Source organism: Triticum aestivum, chromosome 5B (genome assembly GCF_018294505.1).
Source record: "Triticum aestivum cultivar Chinese Spring chromosome 5B, IWGSC CS RefSeq v2.1, whole genome shotgun sequence".
NCBI classification, from domain to species: Eukaryota; Viridiplantae; Streptophyta; class Magnoliopsida; order Poales; family Poaceae; genus Triticum; species Triticum aestivum.
In genome coordinates, this window is record NC_057807.1 from 702,525,223 (window position 1) to 702,532,194 (window position 6,972).

General features: G+C 40.2%; 1 protein-coding gene across 1 annotated transcript; it reads left to right on the forward strand.

Annotated features, from left to right (window-relative positions):
* Positions 1–437: 437 nt before the first annotated feature.
* On the forward strand, positions 438–3,958 carry LOC123117828 (probable LRR receptor-like serine/threonine-protein kinase At3g47570). Its single transcript, XM_044538503.1, has 2 exons — positions 438–3,354; positions 3,488–3,958. The coding sequence occupies exons 1-2, from the start codon at positions 438–440 to the stop codon at positions 3,865–3,867; spliced, it is 3,297 nt and encodes a 1,098-aa protein (XP_044394438.1). The 3' UTR covers positions 3,868–3,958.
* The last annotated feature ends 3,014 nt before the right edge of the window (positions 3,959–6,972 follow it).

Below are 6,972 nucleotides of genomic sequence, written 5' to 3' on the forward strand. Positions count from 1 at the left end.
TTACGAACCGGAACCTGGAGGCTATCTAGTCTTACTTTTAAATTTATAGTACGTAGTGACAACACCAAATATTGACTAGTATACGGAATTGACAAGTCTGGTGTGCATTGCAAAGCTGGGCGTGTCTGCTTGGGCGACTCAAGGTTGGATCGATAGCTCAGCGCCGTGTCGTCTTGCTTGCCGCCACGGTGAGCTTCCTGAGATTCCATCATCATAGTACGATGGACAGCTGTGCGCGTGTCTCTATATGTGCTTGCAGCGCCGTGTGACCGCCGGCAAGAGCGGCAAGCTAGCGCAAGGTGCGACCACTTCCATGGAAAGATCGATGCGCTGCTTGTGGCCTCGAGAAGGATGCATGAGATCCTACGGAAAGTGCCTATAAATTCGTAACTACTCCCACAGGCTGTTCACCGCACATAGGTATGCACCCCAGCTCAATGGCCTCTCGATGCATGGCTGCCCGTATTCCCATCTTCTTGCTTGTCCTATTCTCGTCCATCTCGGCTTCTTCTCCCACTCCCACCAATGGCAATCGTAGTGACATCGATCTCGCCGCACTGCTCGCTTTCAAAGCCCAGCTCACCGACCCTCACCGCATCCTTGCCGGCAACTGGACCACCGGCACGTTTTTTTGCCATTGGGTCGGCGTCTCATGCAGCCGGCGTAGGCAACATGTCACTGCTCTATCGTTGCAGGGCATCCAACTTGCTGGGCCCATGGCACCTCATGTGGGTAACCTCTCTTTCCTCTCCGTCCTCAACCTCACCCTCACCAATCTTACTGGACCGATTCCAGCTGAACTTGGTAGGCTACATCGTCTTACATATCTCGGACTTAGAGGGAATAGTCTATCAAATGCCATACCTACTACCCTAGGCAACCTCACAAGGCTCGAGATCCTTAGTCTAGGTTCCAACCAACTCTCAGGGCAGATCCCTCCTAAGATGTTATTGTATATGTACAACCTTAAAAAAATTAATCTGCTTGGAAATGACTTGAGTGGCCAAATACCACCATATTTGTTCAACAACACTCTATCATTGACGTACATCCATTTTGCAAATAACAGTCTGTCAGGTCCTATACCACATTCTGTTGCATCCCTATTTATGCTCGAGTTCTTTAGCCTTGAGTTTAATCAACTCTCCGGTCTAGTGCCACAAGCCATGTACAATAAGTCTAGACTGCAAGCCATATGGCTCGAAAAAAATGATAACCTAACTGGAATTTTTCCGAACAATCAAAGTTTCAACCTCCCAATGTTGCAATTTATTTCATTATCAAGTAACAAATTTACTGGTCGGTTTCCATCAGGGCTTGCATCATGTCAATACCTACAAGTACTTGATTTTTCTGCAAATTCTTTTGTGGATGTTGTACCAACATGGTTGGCCAAATTGCCACGCCTTGAAGTGCTTGAGTTGGGTTCTAATAAGCTTATTGGCTCAATCCCAGCTAGTCTAAGCAATCTCACCAGTCTTTCTATAATAGACATGCCCTACAACAACCTCACAGGGGAGATTCCGCCAGAATTAGGTCTTATACAGGAACTCTCACATTTGTATCTTGGAACCAATCAGTTGACAGGGAAAATTCCAGCTTCCCTCGGCAACTTATCCAAATTATCTTACCTAGCTTTGGAAATGAATCAATTGTCCGGCCAAGTACCAACTGCACTTGGAAAAAATGCAGCTTTGAACAATCTCGATTTGAGATATAACAACTTAGAGGGGAATCTAGACTTCTTATCAGCTCTGTCCAAGTGCAGAAAGCTCCAATTCCTTTGGTTAGGCGCTAATTCTTTCACAGGCGTCCTCTCCGGCCATGTGGGAAACCTCAGTTCACGATTAATATTTTTTAATGTAGGTGACAACAAGTTAATAGGTGGGCTCCCGGTAGAAATCTCAAACATAAGCAGCCTTGAAAGACTAGGTGTAGAAAACAACCTGTTAACCGGGCCAATCCCAGAATCCATAGCTATGTTGGAAAATCTTGGATGGCTTGATCTGTCAGGTAATGACATGTTAGGCCCTATCCCAGCACAAATGGGTTTGCTCGGAAGTCTAGAGCGGCTTTCTTTCCATGCAAACAAATTATCAGGATCTATACCAAGTAGCTTTGGAAATCTTAGTTTGTTAGAAAACATCGACTTGTCTAATAACCAGTTAAGTTCAATGATACCTGCAAGCCTTTTCCACCTAGATAAACTTATCACACTAGATATTTCTCACAATTACTTTGTTGGTGCACTACCAGTCGATGTTTCAGGTCTAAGACAAATATACCAAATGGACATTTCTTCCAACTTCTTGATAGGAAGCATCCCAGACTCATTGGGACAACTTAGTATGCTAATCTACCTAAATCTATCGCATAACTCCTTCAAAGGATCAATTCCAGGCCCACTCAAAAAGTTAAGAAGCTTAGCATCATTAGACCTATCCTTTAACAATCTCTCTGGTAGCATTCCCACATTCCTTGCCAACTTTACATACTTGACTACCTTGAACCTCTCATTCAATAGTCTAGAAGGCCAAATACCCGAGGGAGGTGTTTTCTCAAATCTCACATTGCAATCTTTGATTGGAAATGTTGGGCTGTGTGGCGCTCCGCACCTAGATCTTTCGCCATGCCTTGACATACCTCACTCAAGTAACAAACATGTGCTACAAATTCTACTCCCAACACTTACACTAGCTTTTGGCGCCTTTGCCATTTCCGTATACCTATTGTTCGGAAAGAAACCTAAGGGGGGAGAGGACAAACATTTTGTCAATGCAAATGATGTCATAGGCCATCAGATAGTCTCCTATCATGAGCTCATTCATGCCACCAATAATTTCAGTGAAGGTAACATCTTGGGATGCGGAAGCTTTGGAAAAGTATTCAAAGGCCAACTAAGCACTGGTTTGGTAGTCGCTATAAAAGTTATTGACGTGCAGCTAGAGCATGCCATTCGAACTTTTGATGCCGAGTGTCAAGTGCTTCGTATGGCGCGACACCGCAACCTCATAAAGATACTCAACACATGTTCCAATCTTGATTTCAAAGCGCTAGTGCTTCAATACATGCCAAATGGCAGCTTGGAGATGCTCCTACATCAGACCAAGAGTACAGTGCGCTTGGGATTCCTTGAGAGATTATGCATCATGCTAGACGTGTCGATGGCAATGGATTATCTACACCATGAGTACTGCAATTTGATCTTGCACTGTGACTTGAAGCCTAGCAACGTGTTGTTCGATGAGGAGATGACGGCGCATGTGGCGGACTTTGGCATTGCAAGGTTGATTCTAGATGACAACAGCATGACATGTGTGAGCATGCCTGGAACAGTTGGGTACATGGCACCTGGTATGCAGTTAGCTATCTCTCGTTATCTTGTTCAATTGAATACTTGTTAAACCTTTTATAAATTGAGTCCCTACCTGAAGCAATATGGTTGAACAATTGTGCTTCAATTTATATTTATGTTTCTATTGAGCAGAGTACGGATCTCTTGGAAAAGCATCGCGGAAGAGCGATGTTTTTAGTTATGGAATCATGCTCCTTGAAGTCTTCACCGGAAGAAGACCCACCGATGCTATGTTTGGCGCACAACTAACTCTTAGGCAGTGGGTTCATCAGGCATTTCCTGCAGAGCTTGTCCAAGTTGTCGATGTCCAGCTTCTACAGGGTTCCTCTCTTTCTAGCTGCAATCAGGATGGTGGTTTTCTTGCTTCGGTCTTCGAGTTGGGATTGATCTGCTCTAGTGACTTGCCTGACCAGAGGATGACGATGCATGATGTGGTAGTGATGCTGAAGAAGATGAAAGTCGAGTACACCAAACTGATAGCTACTACTATGCCACGTAGTGCAACACAATGATCGATCGCATATCCTTTCTTACGTCTCATCTATATCATTTTTCTTCTGCACTTAGAATAGCCACATAACTCCTCGGATGTGTTAATGTGTATGACAGAATTAAAATTGTATTGGGATGTACTATTATACATCCTTTTTCGCCAAGCATTAAATTGATAATGCCCTCAATGGTCAATCTAGATTATATATCTGGCTTTTATACCCATTTAATCATGTTTTTCGTCTCTCCGACGGTGAGAGTACTCAGCATTCTTGTTCCCTTTCCATTTACTAACAGCCGCACCCTTTCTCAAATCTGAACAAGACCAAAGAGAGGCACAAGGCTTCTCTGTTCCTCACCCTTTCCATTTGTGAATTAAAATTGTATCTATGTATGATTAGCTGCAGGAGTTATCATCCCGTGCCCTTGTAGATATTACATATTTTTAATGGAAGACAGGAGCGCTGCCCATTCTATTTGCAGAGAGAAACAAGTTTTAAGTATAGAGGGTTTTTTTTAAGCATCAGTTTTAAGTACAGAGGTAGACCCGAAGGCCATACATGCAGGAGCAGCAGAGTACTCAGCCTAGATCATCACTAACATGGTTTGGGCCGGTCCATTGGGGGACAAGGAGATCTTTATTTTGCCTTTCGATTTTTGTTTTTTCTCCTTTGGCTTTTAACAAACTTTGAACTTTCAAAAATATTTTGAATTGCAAAAAAAATCATGTATTCAAAATTGTTCATAATTTAAAAATTGTTCCCCGATTTTAAAAAAATTCTTGAACTTGAAAAAATGTTCATGTATTTCAAATATTCCAGGGATTTGAGAACATTCCTAGATTTGCAAAAATGTTCATGAATATGAAAAAAATATAGCCCAAGTTTCAACAAATGTTCATGGTTTGCAAATTTCCTGGATTTTCAAAAATGTTCATGGATTTGAAAAAAAATCAAATTTAAAATATGTTCACAAGTTTGAAAAATTGTTTCTGGATTTGAAAAACTATTCACAAATTTAAAAATGTTCTAGAATTTTAAAATTGTTCTTGATTAGATAACCCATTCTTGAATTTCAATTTTTTCCAAAATTTCAAAAGCTTAAAAAATAAAAAATGTTCGTGAATTCATAATTAAAAAAACATGAATTTCAAAAAAAAATCATGATCCCAGAAAATGTTAATTATTTCAAAAATTATTCATCATTACAAAAGATGTTCAAGAAATGCAAAAGGAAAAATCAAAATTGGAAAGGAATAAGAAAAAAGAAAAAAGAACAAGAAAAAAAGAACACAGAAAAAAAATAGGGGAGCCGTGAGCGCAATAGAAACCTGTATGTTTCCATTTGTTACCCCCAGCCGCCTGCTCTCGCCTACATAGATACTGCAGCAAGAATGCTGGGATGTCTGCCGCCGGCTGCGGCACCCGCACCAGCACCCAAGTCGCCCGTAGCGGCATTGAATATTTTTTTTTTTTGAATTGTCATGGAATTGGTTGGCGGTTTGTTACGGCCGCAGTGAACACTACAGACACCGCTAACGGTACATCAAGGCCGCGGCTATCTTTCACCACAAATTCCTTATTGTGCACTCACTACGTCCAATAGTACCCCGATCGAACAGGCGAGCGAGGCGATCGATCTGTGACCGACCCATTTTAGCTAGCAAGTATAATGATTTTTCTACCGGTTTTGGAGAACTTCGAGAAGGTGCCTCAGTCGGTTTTTTCTGCCATTTTCTTTACTGGTTTTCTGGTTTACTTTGGGATTTTATTGTTCATTTTTTTCCTTTCTTTTAGTCTTTCCTGTTTTCGTCTTAATTTTTCCATATAATCAAAAATTAAAAAACAAAATCTTCAAAAAAAAATTGCATTTCCATTAAATGCTCAAAAATTCAAAATTTTGTTCAGCTTTTTAAATAAAAGTTCGCATTTTGAAAGAAAGTTCCAAATTTAAAAAATCACTTTTTCAAAAAATATTCAAATATTCAAATATTGTTCAGACTTTCAATTTGTTTTTGACATTTTCTAAAAAAATTGACATTTTAAAAATATTTTAAATGTTTCCCAATTCGTTCGTGTTTCTAGAAAACATCCAGATTTTTGGGATTTTTTTAATAAATACTTTAAGAATCGAATAACAAATTGTAGTTCAAAAATTGTTCATAAGTTTTGAGAAAATGTTTACAAATTTCAAAATTTGTTCACCTTTTACAAAAATATTCACAAAATTCAAATATTTTATAGTTTTAAGGAAGTTTTGATTTTTCGAGAATGTGTTCCCATTTTTCAGAAGAGTTCACATTTTTATTTGAACCGCAGCTACAGCCTACAGTAACAATGTTGCCAACGGGCCGGCTCAGTCCAGCTGCCCCCAGTGATCCTTTCTCATGGATGATGAACATTTTTCAATTGCACCATGGATATATTAGAAATACAATATGAACTTCTTTGTACAGGCACGATGGAAAAATGTTAACCAGAAAAAAAGAAATGGGTAATGTAAAAGGCCAAAAATTAAATAAGTAAAAGGACCAAAAGAACAAGAAAAAAATAGGAAGCAAAAACGAAAAGATAAGATAAAATAAACATGTTTTGCAACGCTTGAACTTTATTACCGACAAAGCACCTATAGGATTTACTAGCAAAAGAGCTCGTGCGTTGCAACGGGAGAGAAAACATAACACACGCTCTTAACTCAACAACCATTACTCAAGACCACAATAGGTCCATCTCCTTTATTTTTGCGAGGCATCATATTTGTGTTGCCGCTTATCCTCCTTCTCACCCTCGCCGGCGATGGCCTCGGTGTTCATACAAAACAACAAAAAACGTGTGTTGAATATGGTTAATCCTAAGGCGTCTCTCTCTCCCTCTCTCCTCCCTCTCTCCTCCCTCTCTCTCCTTCTCTCTCTCTCTCTCTCTCGCTCGCTTTCTCTCACTCTCGCAATGAGAAATCTGTTGTTTTCCCCTGCGACATTTTTCAGAGGTATGCATGTGTAGTTATTGATGTTTTCTTCTCCGTATATGGTTATAGTGGGGTGTTTATTTGCAATCCTGATCGCCGTCGGTATGAAAAAAAGGATCTTGCGCTATAAATTATAAGTTTGCTTCCATAACAATATTTTA

Coding starts and splice junctions, on each gene's coding strand:
- LOC123117828 (XM_044538503.1), top strand. CDS start 438: ATGGCCTCTCGATGCATGGCTGCCCGTATTCCCATCTTCTTGCTTGTC. Junction 3,355..3,487: donor AGTTGGGTACATGGCACCTG/GTATGCAGTTAG, acceptor TCTATTGAGCAG/AGTACGGATCTCTTGGAAAA.